Source organism: Saccostrea echinata, unplaced genomic scaffold (genome assembly GCF_033153115.1).
Source record: "Saccostrea echinata isolate AGI-Se365-2 ecotype Australia unplaced genomic scaffold, CSIRO_AGI_Sech_v1 ptg000010l, whole genome shotgun sequence".
NCBI classification, from domain to species: Eukaryota; Metazoa; Mollusca; class Bivalvia; order Ostreida; family Ostreidae; genus Saccostrea; species Saccostrea echinata.
Genome location: NW_026889759.1, coordinates 9338213 through 9356051, shown reverse-complemented (window position 1 = coordinate 9356051; position 17839 = coordinate 9338213). Strand labels below are relative to the sequence as shown.

Genomic DNA, 17839 nt, shown 5'->3' with positions numbered 1-17839 from the left:
TTCTTGCTTCAATAGCTCTTCCTTAGAAAATAAAGTCAGATTGTTGTAGAGTGATACTTATTACATTGGTATTGAAAGAGAAGCATTAATTTAGCTCCAAAAGCAACAAAAGGAGTATATGCAGTAAAAGCATATTTTTGCCCCCATAAAAGGGAAATTTTAAAAATCTCTAGAAATGTCCGAAATTGTATTTATATTGTATGAAAATTATTAATTGATAAAATTATTATAGTTTGAAAGTTAGATTATTGTCAATGTTTGTTTCTGTGACGTCACTAACTATTAGAATTTTCGGATATTTTTAAGATAAAGGACAAAATGGACAAAATTTGTTCAATTTTGAGTAAAGAATCAACTTGGCAAAAGCTTGCCCCAGAACAATACTCACAAGTTTGATTGATAATAAAATTCTACACATTATATCAAAAGGTGAGCTGGAGCAGACCTGTGCTTGATGATTTTTAATCGAAATACCAACATAAAATAACCCTTTTCTCTCAAAATTATTCAAAATTTGAATTTACATCATCTTTTTGACGTCAGATCTAACATGACATCATGGCTGATGAAAACAGGTAATGCTCTTAAGTCCGCAGATACCTCCTGGTTGAGAACATTATTATAGATTTGATTTTGGGGGCAGATATTGGTCATTACTGAATATAGTCCTTTGATAATATGCATATGCATATCCAACTGCAAAAATTAAATTTTGTTGCCCCCCCCCCCCCCCCCCGCTTCACTGAATATGGAGGATATATATTATGGGTCTGTCTGTCTGCCTGTCCATCTTTAACACTTTCATTTCCAGATGACATCTCAAAAATCCTTTGAGCATTTGAAATGAAATGTTATATTACAACTCCCTATGCATAGAAAAGACACCTATTGATTTTGAGGTTAATAGGTCAAGGTCTGAAATTCAGACATTCTTGATCTGTCAGTGTGGAACTTTCATTACCAGATGTTATCTACAAAAAGCCTTCAAGCCTTTCCATTGAAATTTTACATCACAACTCCCTATGGCCAAAAGAAGACCCCTATTGATTTTTAGGTCAAGGTCAGAAATTTTACATAGAAAAAATGGTTCCAAGTGATCACTTAATATTTTTTTCAATGAAGTTTTATATTATATATCCTTCTTTCTAAAAGAAGATCATTTTCATTTTGAGGTCAAAAGTTTTTGGTAAAAAAAAAAAAGAAAATATGTTAAGTGATTTCTTGGTGATAACTCTGGTTCTCTTTGTGGTTTTGCAGTGGATACTATTGGTTGATATAAGTTAGATTTTGAGGTCAAGAGGTGAAGGACCAAGGTCAGAAATTCATATATAGCAAACATAATTTTCAGATGAAAACTTTAGTTCCTAATTAGTTTTTACAGTGAAACTTAAGGTCATGAATTTCTTTAAATTAAAAAAAAAGCCCCTATTGGCTTTAAGGCCAAAAGCTGAAAGGTCTTGGTGGACCTTTTTTAGCTCACCTGAGCCAAAGGCTCAAGTGAGCTTTTCTGATCAAAATTTGTCCATTGTCTGTCGGCGTCGTTGTTGTCGTAAACTTTTCACATTTTCATCTTCTTCTCCAGAACTACTGGGCCAATTTCAATCAAACTTGGCACAAAGTATCCTTGGATAAAGGGGATTCAAGTTTGTTCAAATGAAGGGCCACGTCCTCCTCCAAGGGGAGATAATTACGAAATAGCAAAAAATTAATGGCATTATTGAAAAATCTTCTTGTCAAGAACCAATAGGCCAGGAAAGATGAAACTCATGTGGAATTATTGTCAAGTAGTGTAGATTCAAATCATGACCCCCGGGGGTAGGGTGGGGTCACAATGGACGATCAAAGTTTTACATAGGAATATATAGGAAAAATCTTCAAAAATCTTCTTCTCAAAAATAGCAAAGCAATGATTGGTTATATTTATTTGGAAGCATCCTCAGGTGGTGTAGATTCGATTTTGTTCAAATCATGACCCCCGGGGGTAGGGTGGGGCCACAATGGACTATCAAAGTTTAACATAGGAGTATATAGGAAAAATCTTCAAACATCTTCTTCTCATGATCAGCAAAGCCATGATTGGTCATATTTATATGGAAGCATCTGCAGGTGGTGTAGATTCAAATTTGTTCAAATCATGACCCCCGGGGGTAGGGTGGGGCCACAATGAATGATCAAAGTTTTCATAGAGTATATAGGAAAAATCTTCAAAAATCTTCTCAAGAACAGCAAAGCTATGATTGGTCATATTTATTTGGAAGCATCCTCAGGTGGTGTAGATTCAATTTTGTTCAAATCATGACCCCCGGGGGTAGGGTGGGGCCACAATGGACAATCAAAGTTTAACATAGGAGTATATAGGAAAAATCTTCAAACATCTTCTTCTCATGATCAGCAAAGCCATGATTGGTCAAATTTATATGGAAGCATCTGCAGGTGGTGTAGATTCAAATTTGTTCAAATCATGACCCCGGGGGTAGGGTGGGGCCATAATGAACGATCAAAGTTTTCATAGAGTATATAGGAAAAATCTTCAAAAATCTTCTCAAGAACAGCAAAGCTATGATTGGTCATATTTATTTGGAAGCATCCTCAGGTGGTGTAGATTCAATTTTGTTCAAATCATGACCCCCGGGGGTAGGGTGGGGCCACAATGGACGATCAAAGTTTAACATAGGAGTATATAGGAAAAATCTTCAAACATCTTCTTCTCATGATCAGCAAAGCCATGATTGGTCAAATTTATATGGAAGCATCTGCAGGTGGTGTAGATTCAAATTTGTTCAAATCATGACCCCGGGGGTAGGGTGGGGCCATAATGAACGATCAAAGTTTTCATAGAGTATATGGGACAAATCTTCAAAAATCTTCTCAAGAACAGCAAAGCTATGATTGGTCATATTTATTTGGAAGCATCCTCAGGTGGTGTAGATTCAAGTTTGTTCAAATCATGACCCCCAGGGGTAGGGTGGGGCCACAATGAACGATCAAAGTTTTACGTAGGAATATATAGTAAAAATCTTTAAAAATCTTCTTCTCATGATCAGCAAAGCCATGATTGGTCAAATTTATATGGAAGCATCCTCAGATAGTGTAGATTCAAATTTGTTCAAATCATGATCTCCAGGGGTAGAGTGGGGCCACAATGAAAGTTCAAACTTGTAGAGAAAAAAGTCACAGTCAAAAAATTACGTAAGCATCCTTAATTAGTGTAGATTTAATTTTGTTCAAAACATTCCTCCCTCCCAACTCCCTTTTAGGGGTAGGTTGGGACCACTTGTGCATTTAAGCTTTACAATACTAAACTGATTTTTCCTTTTTTCCTAGCCACAGTGCTCAGGTGAGCGGCCCCTGGGCCTCTTGTTTTTCTCCTCAACACTTCTTTAAGATCTTCCAACCTTTTCTTTTTTTCTTTAAGTTGGGGACAAAATATCCTGAATTAAACTGTTCATAACATTTTCTTTGGTTATTTTTTTTATTCCCCTATTGTCTGTCACCTGTCTGTTAATTAGTAATGCATTGGCAAAGGCTGTAATGATAATGTGTGACATTGTAGCTATGTGATTTTGAGATTGAAATTTGTAATATCTCCTTTTTTTTCTTTTTTTTTCTTTTTTTTAGCCATTTGCCAACAAGGAGAGGAATTTAATTCTACTGATAAAACTTGTGGAAAGTGTGCTCTAGGGTATTACAAGTCTGCAATTGGCAACAGTGAACCATGTACCAAGTGCCCTGATGGTAAAACTACACTTGTCTTAGGCTCTGTCTCCAGTGGAGCATGCAATTTAAGTAAGTATAAATTCAATTTAACATATTTTTCTTTTCGACTTCTTGGTTTTTAAAGCATAACTGTCCCAGCCCAGGTTATACAGTATAACTTGGGTAGCTATTAAATTCATTCCAAAAAAAGTGGGGGGTTTTTACAGCTGAATGTGGAAAAAGTCTTTGACATGAAGAAATTTATTTTTAACTAAAGAAACTGTGAGCACTGAGCTCACAAAATGATTACCCCCCAACCCCCCATATGTTTATAATGGCAAAGTCAGTCTTTTGCGAAGGGAGACCTGACATAAGTGTCTGATCGAATAGAAAAATAGGAGGTCACTATGTAATAAAGATTCTGTGAAAGTCTCATTGATATAAGAGGAGTTGTGGATAAGAGAAGGGTACCCCAAAGTGTAACGGATGGACATACAGCTAGAGGGACGGACACACACACACACACACACACCATCACTATACACTGCTTTTCAAGTGGGGGATATTAAAATTGATATCTTTAAATAATTATAATGAAAGCGTTTTTTTCTTTTTACAGCTGACTGTTTGCCGGGAACATATCGGTTATCTGGGGCTGGATGCGAAAAGTGTCCAGTTGGAACATTCCAGGATCAGAAATCACAGACTTCCTGTAAAATGTGCCCTGCAAATAAAGACACCACAGAAACAACAGGAGCAACTTCAGAGAGCTACTGTATTGGTAAATAATTGAACAAGACTAGCAAATATTATTGTCTTTTTCAGTAGCATTCAATTTTCTAAGTCAAATAAAGTTATTTTCTAAGATGAGATAAAGACTCATTACAGGAATGTAACAGTGTCACAGAGTTACCTGTGTAAATGACTATCATGTAGGTCAAAATTTTTGTTGTCAAACCCAGTTTCAGACATTGAAAAGAGAGTTGATTTTGTATTGCTTTTTATTAAGAATAAGTTGGGAAAGTAATATATTACAGAACTGTCTATCATTTATATATAATGTCACAGTGGTAGAGCCATAACCAACCAGAAATTAGCGAAGTCAAAACAATGCAGTACGTAGAGCTAGTATCATTATAAACTTCTGGTTGATTTCAATGAGTGATGTTGTCATGGTTTTAAAAAAACAGAAATCCATGAAATTCACATTCTAAATACTCCTCCTACAGTTTGCGTTTCAGCTTGGTTATTAAAAAAACATTTTAAAAAACTTAATTATATATCAATGTGTAACTTGAAACAGAAATGTTACAAGCTCAAATACAACTTTTTCCTTCAGATAATTATCAGTTAAAACTGGTGTGGCTTGTCTCAGCATAAACTTCTGGTTGTTGAATATCATTACTGCAAATTACAGAATTTTCAAAGGCTTGCTGGATAGCTCATTAGGCTATATTTTGGGGTTTGCAAGTATCACATTAGGTTTGAATCTAGGTAAAAAGGTAACTCAGTTATAGCAATGCTTGAAGCACAGCGTAGTGAGCAGTTGTGTTTATTTTACTAATATAAATTATTCTAAGGTTTTGACTGCTTATGCATAGTAACCAGTGGCCCATTTTACAAAAGAACTTACGACTAAGACCAAAGTTAAATTCTGCTAGTAACTAATTTAAGTTTTGATAGAGACCCTTGGTTTTGCATGTATATATTTCTGTATGTGTTGTAATCTGGAATAGTAAATGGAGAGATCAGTCTTGTATCTTTATCACTTTTGAACAGTATCTTGTGAGGATGGCACAGAGTATGACAGAACTTCTGGGAATTGTTCGGAATGTCCAAAAGATTTCTACACAAACAGAACTATCTCACAATATTGCATCAAATGTCCTTCAGGGTTCATCACATACGGATCCAAGTCTTCAAGGTGTTACCCACAACCAGGTAATTTCACACTATTCGTTGATTCCATTTTATCTTAAGGTATTACAACCAACAAAGTAAAGACATAGCTCATTCCAAAAATTTTGCATTGCAGTAATGTACTTCTAGTTTTGCTTGTGAGTTGTAAGAACTAAGCTTTCATGAATTGCATTTAAAAAAAAAAATTGTTACCTTTTGAAAGAAGGGAGCATGTTGCTTTGCTTGTGTGTGTGTGGGTCAGTCCTAAGACCATGTGATGTCCACTTCATATTTAGAGAACTCTTTCCTTGACAAACATCAAAACTTGGTACACTGTTGTCCCCAGAAGAATGGATGATCCCAATTGATTTTGATGTTACACAGTCAAAGATAGTGTCAAACTATTCTGGGCACAAGAAGATATAGTCTGCTCAAGATATATTGAGAATTTTTTGCTCGACAGACTTATGTGATAGAAGTTTTACACAGAAATATATAGGGGAAATCTAAAGAACAGCAGAGACATGATTTAACGTAGGTCGCAGGTTTGCAGACCTTTTAAAAGTGCCCAAAAACATACCATGAAAATTAGTTATATGAATCCTCTACCTTCAATTTACATTCTCTGAAAATTTTATAAAATTCGTCTGCGTTGTTTTAATTTAAATAATTACCAAACGTGCCATTCTTGTCGTAACATTTTCAACTTTATTCTATTGAATTACATGTATATAGGGAAAACTGGTTTTTGGCTCGTTTTGAGGCAAGACTTTTTTTTAAAAAATATCAATAACTTTTAAATGGTGCAGACGAAATTGTTTTCCCTTTGGTAATTTAACACAGAATTGATTTGAAATAAATCTATGTGAAAAAAATTAATATGACTTCTGGTTAGTTTTCTCGTAATTTAATTGTGGATAATTGCATTTATATCATAAAATGTAACATTTTTAAGAATGACACATAAAATATCGATCCGGTCTAGAGTGCAGAAAAACAAGATAAAAAAATTAAAAAAGAAGAAATTCATGTTTATCTGCTTTCAAATGACCCATTAATTGTATCATAATAAATCAATACCAATGAAATGATTTTTAGACATGTTTGTCTTAATTCGTATGTTCTTTGTACGTCTCATATTAGTGAAAATTCTCGCAAGGGACATAAAATAACAATCAGTCCTTTAGTTTCTTTCTTTCCATTTATTTTCTTTATGTGTTGTTTTCATGCCTTTTCTCTTCCTTATGCTTTGTGTTCTTTTCTTTTTCTTAGATTAAAAGTATCCTTACATTTTGCTTTGTATTGTTTTTAGCGTGCTGGCAAAAAACGGCATATATGGCAAGTTTTTATTTAGAACATTCAGCAGGGTGCTTAAATCTACGATAACTTGAATTGTTAATAAATGATTTTCCGTCAAATATCGTCCCGGCTACAAACAATATGTTTTCAGTATCAGTATATATTTTAAAAAAATATATTTTTTACGCATCCGGAGCTAGTTCTATATGGGTGATTTTTTTTAATTTTTATTTTCTTTAGTTAAAAATATAAAATAGTTACATATCTTGTGCTTTGTCTGAAAATATCACAAATTTCCATTGGACTACTGAAATTTTTTGTACGTCCAATTTTTCGTCGTTGAATTGTTCAGCATTGTCAAAGTTTTTGCAAAACATCATATTTAACAGTTGGTGAACAGTTTTTATAGATACACAGGTACATAGTTTCAGTGTTTGTTTTTTTTTAATTTTTGTTGGGGGGGGGGGGACAAACAAATAATTATAGACAAGTATGAAAAAAAAGTCATCGTCATCAGACAATTTTTAAGGAGCTTCTTCGCTAGCCAAGGGTTTCCAGTCCACTCCGCATTTATGGGGTGCGGAGTGGACTGGAGACATTGGCAAGCGAAGATGTTGACGGACACAACCAGCTTTGTTTTCTGGTGTGTAGTACATATATACCCCAGTTCTCACAGGCCTGATGCACTTTTTAGCACAATTAAACTTTAAAAAAAACCTTGTGTTTTTTTTTTTGATTAGACGAAATAACACACAGGTGCCGATTACCCCCTTATGGCCTATATGTTGTAATTTTAGACCATTCATTTCTTCGATGCAGAACTTTTTCTCTCTTTGATAATAGATTTAACCTGTAACGTTAATTCTCGATGCAAGCATATTATTTTATTTACATGTACATTTCCACTGGATTCCCTACCAATTTTTCATCATTCTTGCAAGAAGTCCCATGTGAATGTTCTCTTACAGACAAGAGATATACTCAAAAAATTCTTATCTTGATTTATGAAGTAAACGTATAAAAATTTAAAACTAAAACAATATGTAGTTAACAACATTGTAAGCTGTTACTTATAGGAGGTCAATGTTGCTCAAAAATTGTCTTTATGTTTCATAGTACCTTAGCAGTTTTAATTTGTGTTAATCTTGTAGGTACAGTGTATATTTTAAAAATGTCCTTTTTAAAAATTAAATACACACTTTTGCTGTAACAGGTGTATTTGTTATTGTTTATAAAAATAAATGATTTTTTTTTATTAATAAAACAAACTGTTTAAATACGTTCATTTATTATCCATTTCAGCTTTTGATAAAAAAAAAAAAACACTTCTGGTGTCGATCATTCGAATCGTAATAAGCTTTCATTATTTGTTATAACTCAGTTTGTTCCATAAATATATTACACTAAACTACAAGTTCCAACAAAAGTAATATCTAATTATTGTATCAACTACTCAAATTGTAAAAAAAAACCTTCATTATTATGTTCCCCAAACGGAGTTTGGGAACATATTGTTTTTACTCTGTTTCTTATTCTTATTATTATTAAGGTCTTTCGTCTTCAGCGGAAGACCTTCTTGTTTTTCTTAGGTTTCTTTTCCACTATTTTTTGTTATTATTATTATTGTTTTTTTTCTTACCGATTTTGTGCACGCGAGTTCTCGGAAACGGCTCGCTCGATTTTCATGAAACTTACAGGTCTGATAGAAGATTAAAAAATCTAGATGTATATTTTTTTGTTTTGATGACGTCACTTCCGGTTCCGAGCTTTCCGCGATTTAGTGATTTTCGGAGGGTCACTTTGTCCGGCAGTTTCCCCAAAAGGGCTTCCTGGTAGAAGCATGAAATTTTTCAGCGATGATAGAGCATTATGTGTAGATGTGACATACGCATTTCTTTTTCCCCGAAAGTGCCGTACTTCGTCGTTCGCTATGGCCCGAAAAAAGTCCTATCGGGATTTTTAAAATTTCTAACACTTTTTCTACAATATCTTTTTACCTGTAAATATTTTGTTAAAACATATAGAGCAAAAGTTGTGTAGAATGATACGATCTTTCAAAAGATACCAACAATAAGGGGCTGGCCCCTAAAATCAGGGAGCTAGAGGGGCCAAAAGTGTTTTCCTGATAACTCAAAAAGTATTGAGAATTTGTATAGCATCATAGAAGCAAAGTTGTTCAAAACGACAAGTAGCAGCTAAGGAGATCATCAAAAGTCGTCAAAATGACGTCACTTCCGGTCACACCGGAAGTAATGGTAAATGGCTCATTCTTGCTCATATGACCGTAGATGTCTCCCGAACTCGATCTCATCTCCTTAAAATTTAGACGGAAGACTTATTTGTTGCTTTGCAACAAGCTCGTCTAGTAATAATTAACTTCTTTAACCTTTCTGAGCGAAATCTCTTGAAATACCTCTGTTTAGTGGATCTTTCCACCTGCCTGTATGACCTTGACCTTTGACCTTGAACTTTGACCTTGACCTATGACCTTGACATGAAGGTCAGAATGTTTACTGAGGAAGTGGAGAGTTAATTACAACTCCCAGTTTGTAACAGGCTAATGATTATTATATTAGCCCCCCCCCCCCCCTTTTTCGAAAAAAAAAAAATCACAGCAGTTGCAACATGGAATATCTTTGTAAAATTGAATTCACACATCGGATCGACACAAAACTTTAGAGAACTGTAGCTAAGACGCCAAAGTAACTTCCTGCAGAGTTTTATCATCTTTCTCTGAAAATGTAGAAATTACAAATTTTTTGGGGAAAAAATTGAAAGAAAAAATTCACCCCGAGAGCAATGTGGAATCTTTCTCTTAATTTTAAGTCACACTTCAGATAGATATAAGATTTCACGGAGTTGTAGCTAAGAACCTACAGGAACTTTCTAAAGCGTTTTATTGTCCTTCTCTCCCTCTCTCCAAGAAAAAAAAAAGAATAATGAAAATTATCGGCAAACATGACCTTAGGTTAAATTTGAAACTAAGGACATGCATCCAGCTACAGTATCAGGTTAAAATATAGAAAGTAAAGAATTTTTTTTAAATGACCTTGACTTTTGACCTTGACCCAAAGGTCACAATCAGGCTTAAGGATGTGGAAGTAGTTACAATTCTTAGTTTAAAAGAGGCATAAAATATATAATTAAACCCAACCCCTTCTTAATAAAAAAAAAAATTACATCAACAACAACGTAGAATATTTCTGTAACATTCAAACCAGACCTCGGATCGACACCAAATTTGATACAAATGTAGTATAGACCTCAGAGAAACTTTCTGGAGAGTTTTACGGTGAGTCTTATAAGTTGATAAAAGTCACGAAGTTTCACGTCAAAAACTTTAAGTTTTGTTGTGTTTGAAATTAAAGTGCAGGTGAACGAAGAAATGATCTAAACCTTTTATCGGCTATTTCTTCAGATGTCGTTAATAGCATTCGATTCTCCTGATATGATATGACATTTTAATAACGAGCATTCTCTCTTTCTTTCACATGTGGAATTTATTTGATTTTTATTTGGAATTAATCAGTTTCCTGAAATAGCGATTTTCTGTATATTAAAAACAATTCTCGCTTTCATTGTCGTGTTTCCCTTCTAAAAATGCATGTTGGGAGTTTAATTTGTGCTACATATATTTAATTTAACCCAAAGAAATGCTTATTTAAATGTTTCATATTTATTTCAGGATATTCAGTCAGAAATGTTAAAATCCGAACCCGATCTTTTAAGCTTTCAAAAAAGCTACATGTATTTACAAAAAATTCAGCATGCTCACAATATCGATGAATCGGGCTACAGTCCACTAATACATTTTCATTAGGGAACAGTGTTAACGTTTTCTCACGCAGCCCGTCCCTCCTTATTTTATATACTGCTTGCAAGTTCAGGAACTATTTCCTTTTACGGAACTTCTTTCTTCCCCTACCGATTCTAAAAATACGCTTGCATTTATTCTATAGACCTAAACATTTTAACTTACTAATGTTATTGGAATGCGTGGCCTAATGGTTAGCGCACCTGCCTTTCAAACCAAGGGTTTTGAGTTCGATCCCTGCTAGAGGAGCAATTTTTTTTTTTTTTTTTTTTTTTTTTTTTTTTTTTTTTTTTTTAAAAATAGACTTTTACGAAAACATCGAAAAATGTTTAATGACTAGTAATTTGTCTAAGAGCAATGATTTCTCTTTTGTTTTATTAAGGTCTTCCGTCTTCAGCGGAAGACCTTCTTGTTTTTCTTAGGTTTCTTTTCCACTATTTTTTGTTATTATTAAGGTCTTCCGTCTTCAGCGGAAGACCTTCTTGTTTTTCTTTGGTTTCTTTTCCACTATTTTTTGTTATTATTATTATTGTTTTTTTTCTTACCGATTTTGTGCACGCGAGTTCTCGGAAACGGCTCGCTCGATTTTCATGAAACTTACAGGTCTGATAGAAGATTAAAAAATCTAGATGTATATTTTTTTGTTTTGATGACGTCACTTCCGGTTCCGAGCTTTCCGCGATTTAGTGATTTTCGGAGGGTCACTTTGTCCGGCAGTTTCCCCAAAAGGGCTTCCTGGTAGAAGCATGAAATTTTTCAGCGATGATAGAGCATTATGTGTAGATGTGACATACGCATTTCTTTTTCCCCGAAAGTGCCGTACTTCGTCGTTCGCTATGGCCCGAAAAAAGTCCTATCGGGATTTTTAAAATTTCTAACACTTTTTCTACAATATCTTTTTACCTGTAAATATTTTGTTAAAACATATAGAGCAAAAGTTGTGTAGAATGATACGATCTTTCAAAAGATACCAACAATAAGGGGCTGGCCCCTAAAATCAGGGAGCTAGAGGGGCCAAAAGTGTTTTCCTGATAACTCAAAAAGTATTGAGAATTTGTATAGCATCATAGAAGCAAAGTTGTTCAAAACGACAAGTAGCAGCTAAGGAGATCATCAAAAGTCGTCAAAATGACGTCACTTCCGGTCACACCGGAAGTAATGGTAAATGGCTCATTCTTGCTCATATGACCGTAGATGTCTCCCGAACTCGATCTCATCTCCTTAAAATTTAGACGGAAGACTTATTTGTTGCTTTGCAACAAGCTCGTCTAGTTATTATTATTATTCTTTTTTCTTCTTATTTCTTCTCCGGTACTTTTTTGTCCGCGAGTGTTCTCGGAAACTGCTCATCCAATTGAGTTAAAACCTTTTTAGGGTTAATAGGCATGTTATGTAGATTTGCGGAACAAAGGTCATTTTGCGCGCACGTGCATGCACGTCAAAACGACAAGTAGCAGCTAAGGAGATCATCAAAAGTCGTCAAAATGACGTCACTTCCGGTCACACCGGAAGTAATGGTAAATGGCTCATTCTTGCTCATATGACTGTAGATGTCTCCCGAACTCGATCTCATCTCCTTAAAATTTAGACGGAAGACTTATTTGTTGCTTTGCAACAAGCTCGTCTAGTTAAGGTCTTCCGTCTTCACGGAAGACCTTATAGTGATTCTACTGTTTCTTATTATTATTATTATTATTATTATTATTATTATTCTTTTTTTTGACAAAATTTTGTGCACGCGATTTCTCGAAAAGTATTCAGTCGTTTTCAATGAAACTTTCAGGAAAAATCAGTCATTGTATGAACTTTGTTCATCACAAGGAAAATTTGGAAAATTCCATTTTGGTTCCAAGTTACGGGCAATTTCCTGATTTTAAAATGAAATTTTGTCGCCCCTTTTTCTCAAGAATGGCTAATGATATGAACTGGAGACTTATTGGAGAGCATAGAACGTGACTTCTAAATTTGCAGAATCGCATTTTCGTTCGTCGTCGGCACTTCCGGTCGATTACGGAAGTGATCAAAGAAATCGTAAAATTTCAACTTTCTTTTTTTAAGTCAATACTTACATCACATTATTGCATCTCTTTTGTAGTTTCGAAATATGTTGGTTCCACCGGAAACAAAAACGTCAGCTTCCGGTTATAAGAGAAAAACTACATAATTTGAGTATTTTTCTTTCCCATTAATATCCTTTGTAGATAAAGTATTTGAAATGAATTTTAAATATGTTATTTAGACTGCATATATCTAGAGTAACGTCAAATATCTTTGTAAAATTCACTTCCGGTCACGTGTTTTCCTGTCTTCAAAATGAGAAGTTGTCTGAGCAAGATCTCGGAAACGGTGAGAGATTAAGACACCAAAGTTATATGGGCAACAGACCTTAAGATGTAGGCAAAACCATTTGGGTTCAGAGCGTCAGCCGTCACTTCCGGTCGTAACAGGAAGTGATCAAAGAAATCGAAAATTTCAACTTTTCTTTTTTTAATTAAAAATTGCATCACTTTATTGCATCTTTTTCTCAGATTCGAAAGATGTTGGTCCCACCGGAAATAAAAACGACAACTTCCGGTTATAAGAGAAAAACTACATAATTTGAATATTTTTCTTTCCCATCAATATCCTTTGTAGATAAAGTATTTGAAATGAATTTTAAATATGTTATTTAGACTGCAAATATCTAGAGTAACATCAAATATCTTTGTAAAATTCACTTCCGGTCGCGTGTTTTCCTGTCCTCAAAATGAGAAGTTGTCTGAGCAAGATCTCGGAAACGGTGAGAGATTAAGACACCAAACTTATTTGAACAACAGACCTTAAGATGAAGGCAAAACCATTTGGGTTAAGAGCGTCAGCCGTCACTTCCGGTCGTAACAGGAAGTGATCAAAGAAATAGAAAATTTCAACTTTTCTTTTTTTAATTAAAAATTGCATCACTTTATTGCATCTTTTTCTCAGATTCGAAAGATGTTGGTCCCACCGGAAATAAAAACGTCAACTTCTGGTTTTAGGAGATAAACTACGTTATTTTGATATTTAACATTCTCATAAATATTGCTTATCGATAAAGTACTTGAAATAATTTTATGTATGTTGAAGATACTGCAAATGTCTAGAGAAAAGTCAGAGATTTTATAAAATTCACTTTCGGTCGCGTGTTTACCTGTCCTCAAAATTAGAATTTGTTCTAACAATATTGCTCGGCCACAATAAAGGACTGAAGTCTAAAACTTTCAGGACTGATAGTCAGTCATCAGTTTATTTGAATCGTGAGAAAATCTTCTATCGCCGTTACTTCCGATCGTGACAGGAAGTGATGCAAAAAGGTGAATGGTTAATGGTTAGCACGTTGGATTTTCACGCTGACGACCAGGGTTAAATCTCCAGGATGTCTGAATTTCTTTTATCACTTTTTAAGCTTGAATTTTCGTTTTTATTTTCAGAATTGGACGGAAGACCTCTCATTGCTCGCAATGAGTTTCTAGTTATTATTATTATTCTTTTTTCTTCTTATTTCTTCTCCGGTACTTTTTTGTCCGCAAGTGTTCTCGGAAACTGCTCATCCAATTGAGTTAAAACCTTTTTAGGGTTAATAGGCATGTTATGTAGATTTGCGGAACAAAGGTCATTTTGCGCGCACGTGCGTGCGCGTGCAATGGGTAAAATGACCAATATACTTGATATAGCTGTAATTTTTATATTTTTTGGTGAAATGCTTTGATACTCAGAATATAAGGATATATTAAAAGTGTGAACAAGATGACATGGTCAACATGCACATGCATGCGCGTGCGTGCACGCGCAAAAGCGTAAAATGACCAATTTACTTGATAATATCGTAACTTTTATACTTTTTGATGAAATGCTTTGATACTCAAAACATTTATATATATAGAAAGAGTAGACAAGATGACATGGTCAACATGCACATGCATGCACGTGCGCGCGCATGCAATGTGTTAAATGACTAATATAATTAATATAGCCGTAATTTTTATATTTTTTGATGAAAAGCTTTGATATTAAGAACATATAGATATATTAAAAGTGTAGACAAGATGATTTGGCCATCATGCACATGCATGCACATGCGCGCGCAAGCAATGTGTTAAATGACCAATATACTTAATATAGCTGTAACTTTTATATTTTTTGATGAAAAGCTTTGATACTATGAATTAACAGACATATTATAATTGTACACAAAATGGCATGGTCATTATGAACATGCATGCATGTGCCATGCGCGCAATGCTAAGATGACCAATATGCTTGATTTAGCCGGAACTTATATATTTTTTGATGAAATGTTTTGATACTGAGAATATAAAGATGCATATATAGTATAGACGGGATGACATGGTCATCCTGCACATGCATGCACGTGCGCGCGCGTGAAATGCAAAAAATGACCAATATACTTCATTGCCTTATTTAATGAAGCTTACAGGAAAAAAGTCACCAAAAGGGAGTTGGGGAGCGTTTGGGGAACATCTGTAACGGTCCCCGTTACAATTATAAGTAGTTTATGATAAGTTTGCTCCTTAAATGATATAACACTAAACTACCAATTCCAACAAAAACTTCTTAAATGATAGAACACTAAACTACCAATTCCAACAAAAAATATAGCTAAATAATGATATACTTCATAAGAAGAAAAAAATCATCGCAGATTTCTTTTTCATTGTGACGTCATAATCCAATGTGCACAAGAAAGCTGTCCAAATCATACAAATTGCGTATACAGTTTTAACGACGTCAGCAAACCCGCGACCTACGTTAAGTCATTTTTGATCAATGATTTACGTAGGAATATATAAGGAAAAAAAAATGTGCTGAAGATGAAGAACAGCAGGGCCAGAGTGACTCAGGTCAGCATTGTGGCCAATGGGCCTTTTGTTTAATGATGGATGTGTGGGTTAAAAGTGATGTTCAGTAATAGTCAAAATAAGATGAAGGTGTGTGGAAGACCCTTAACTCAGCACTGTAATAGAAAATCTTTGTACTAACTTTCCAAATTTATAAATTACACTGTAGGATTCTATGCATTTATTTTGTGTAATTTATACTCCCCAAAATTTCTTTGGTGGATGAAATTTGAATGAATGATAATCCTGTTATCTTTATGTTTCAGCCACTGTAACAACTGCGGCTCCAGCTATAAGGCAGCAGACATTTATATTCACCCTCACATACAGAATGAATTTGGATTGCAATGTTCCAGCTGCTTTAAATGCAGCATTGGCAAACATAAGGGTTCGGATAATACAGAGGCTCATTGCATTAGCCTCCCGTTTTGCAAATCTTTGCAGGAAAGCAAATGTCAATGAGTGCTTTGTATCTCTAAGAGTACAACTTAATCAGTGCGGGGGAGCAAGAAGGAAAAAGAGAGCTGCAGAACCCTCAGATCTAGATGTTAAAGTGGATATTCCAGATGTCAGGTGGGTATTGCCAGGAAATCTTTATTTCACATAGTACATTCAAAGAAATATTATATGCTGTGTAGTGATAACATAGTAGATGTATGTATTTCACAAATGTTTTTAATGATACCCTTGAATGAGATGACAGAATTGATTTAGCATTATGATAAACAATTAATCATCTGTGTTTTGCTCAATTGTTTCCTTGTCACCAGCTCAACTGTAACAGATAATGAAGAGCCTTCAAAAGTTCTGCAAACAGAAACCATGCTTAAAGAGGATTTAGACACTAACAAACCAGAATATCAACCTGAGGTAAAAAGAAGTGTTTCCATTTGACATTTTGATGCTAAATCTTAAGAAAATACAAATACATCTTCCAGTAACTTAGAAGTCAAGGAAATATTTCCTCTTGCAACAAGAAGGCCCACCATCTGATTTGATGATAGATGATGCACAACAGAAATTAAGTGTAACTAAACAAAATATCATAAAAATCTCTCAATAAAAACAAGATGGTACCTTGTTTAACATGGTTGAATTGTTCAATCCATGGCTCTCTGGGCAGTGATGGGGCTACAAAGGGAGTCCAAAGTTTAAAGGACTTGTCCCATGTTTCTCAATTACTTAAAAGTGTATTATGTTCTTCATGATCATATTTTATCAATTTTGGTGTTTTTATTGCAGAAATACCATGGTAATTAAACATCATTGATTAAAATAAAAACCCCTCAGTTAAAAATCCAATGTAACGCTAGCGGTTCTGCTAGAAATTATTTTCATGGAATTAATAATTCGCTCAACTCCTTTAATAAATGTACCATTCGCAAAGAAGACATAAGATTATAAACATTAAACAATTAAATTTATTAAGTGCATTATCAACAAACAATTTATTTAAACGACGACATTCACACCACATTCATACCAAGCTAATTATAATAAATGTTTAGTTAAAATAAATAATTAGAATCGTACAATAAAACAGACTGAAAAACCACCCCCAAAATCTAACGTATCTATTCCTATGCGTATAAAAATATGTGACAACAAGTCGTAGTTATTTATAACTTTGACTTGTAAAACTTAACACCAAGCTTTACTGTATTTAACAGGTTAGCTTGTTAAACTCCTAAAATACTTTATTAAATAAGGACACAAGTCGTGGTTATTTATAACTTTGACTTGTTAAACCTAACACAAGCATTACTGTATTTAACAGGTTAGCTTGTAAACACTAAGGGCGAAGAAAGATAACTCTAATTATCATAAGTAAGTTTATCGAGAAGCAACGTTTAAAAATTCCCAAGTACAGGTAACTCTTGATGGCTCGAACTTCGATCTCTCAAAGTTCTTGATCGCTCGAAGTGAGTCTCCGGTCCCGAATTTTTCCACTATATAACTAAGCAAATTTACTCTTGATTTCTCGAACTCTTGATCTCTCGAAACCCTTGATCCCTCGAAGTCAAAATGCAGTCCCGCTATGCATATTCTATAAGAATTTACCCTCGATACCTCGAAGTGGCTATGTGTATACAAGATTATATAATTAGCACCTTTACCTGGACATTTAAATGGCCTCAGGCAGAAGACGCAGGTCTCGAGGAACAGAATGTTTATTCAGGTGAAACTTATGCTGCAAGGTGATAATTGATTTATAATGAATCATATTTTGCCTATATGCTATTAAAATAATTATCAT

General features: G+C 34.4%; 1 protein-coding gene across 1 annotated transcript in view; it reads left to right on the top strand.

The window, feature by feature from the left end:
• LOC133184338 (neurogenic locus notch homolog protein 1-like) overlaps nucleotides 1-17839 on the top strand; it is a 90630-nt gene that overhangs the window by 49054 nt on the left and 23737 nt on the right. The window contains exons 27-31 of the mRNA XM_061319371.1: nucleotides 3619-3786; nucleotides 4316-4477; nucleotides 5476-5637; nucleotides 15849-16155; nucleotides 16353-16452. Coding sequence (XP_061175355.1) covers nucleotides 3619-3786; nucleotides 4316-4477; nucleotides 5476-5637; nucleotides 15849-16155; nucleotides 16353-16452 — 899 coding nt within the window. The remainder of the gene's footprint in view (nucleotides 1-3618; nucleotides 3787-4315; nucleotides 4478-5475; nucleotides 5638-15848; nucleotides 16156-16352; nucleotides 16453-17839) is intronic.